This window comes from Penaeus monodon, chromosome 31 (assembly GCF_015228065.2).
Source record: "Penaeus monodon isolate SGIC_2016 chromosome 31, NSTDA_Pmon_1, whole genome shotgun sequence".
In the NCBI taxonomy this organism is placed as follows: domain Eukaryota; kingdom Metazoa; phylum Arthropoda; class Malacostraca; order Decapoda; family Penaeidae; genus Penaeus; species Penaeus monodon.
The window spans coordinates 7,240,933-7,241,348 of record NC_051416.1 but is presented as its reverse complement, the minus strand read 5'-3'; the positions used below and the strand labels follow the sequence as shown (position 1 = coordinate 7,241,348).

Here is a 416-nt window from a genome sequence, read left to right as displayed (position 1 = left end):
TAAACCCCACAACTCCAAACGTAAACTAAACCACTAACGAAAGTAGACAAATCTCTTGAAACGAAACCCAACCCTAAACACACATCAGATAATAATAACGTGGAATTCCTAACTAACGTGTTCCTTCCATTGGGCGGCGCTGGAGAAATTCCCCGTGGAGTCGATTACGAACTGGGCGAATTCCGGAAAACTCGGGAAGGGAGAAGCGTCAGCGCTGCGGCTACTTCGGTATCTGGTCACGATGTATGCCTGGAGGTCCTCGAACTTGAATTTCCTGGGGCGGGGGTCGCGCTTGGCCATCTTGTCGCGGTAAGCGGAGAGGAGTCTGAGAGAGGAAACGTTGGAGGGCAAACGTTCCCGGTGGAGTGAAACGTTTTATTATTGTTGCTGTTTTATATTATCTGTTGCTATTATCC

General features: G+C 48.6%; 1 protein-coding gene across 1 annotated transcript in view; it reads right to left on the bottom strand.

The window, feature by feature from the left end:
* LOC119592879 (carbohydrate sulfotransferase 10-like) overlaps nt 1-416 on the bottom strand; it is a 4,597-nt gene that overhangs the window by 824 nt on the left and 3,357 nt on the right. Inside the window, exon 4 of the mRNA XM_037941773.1 lies at nt 118-325. Coding sequence (XP_037797701.1) covers nt 118-325 — 208 coding nt within the window. The remainder of the gene's footprint in view (nt 1-117; nt 326-416) is intronic.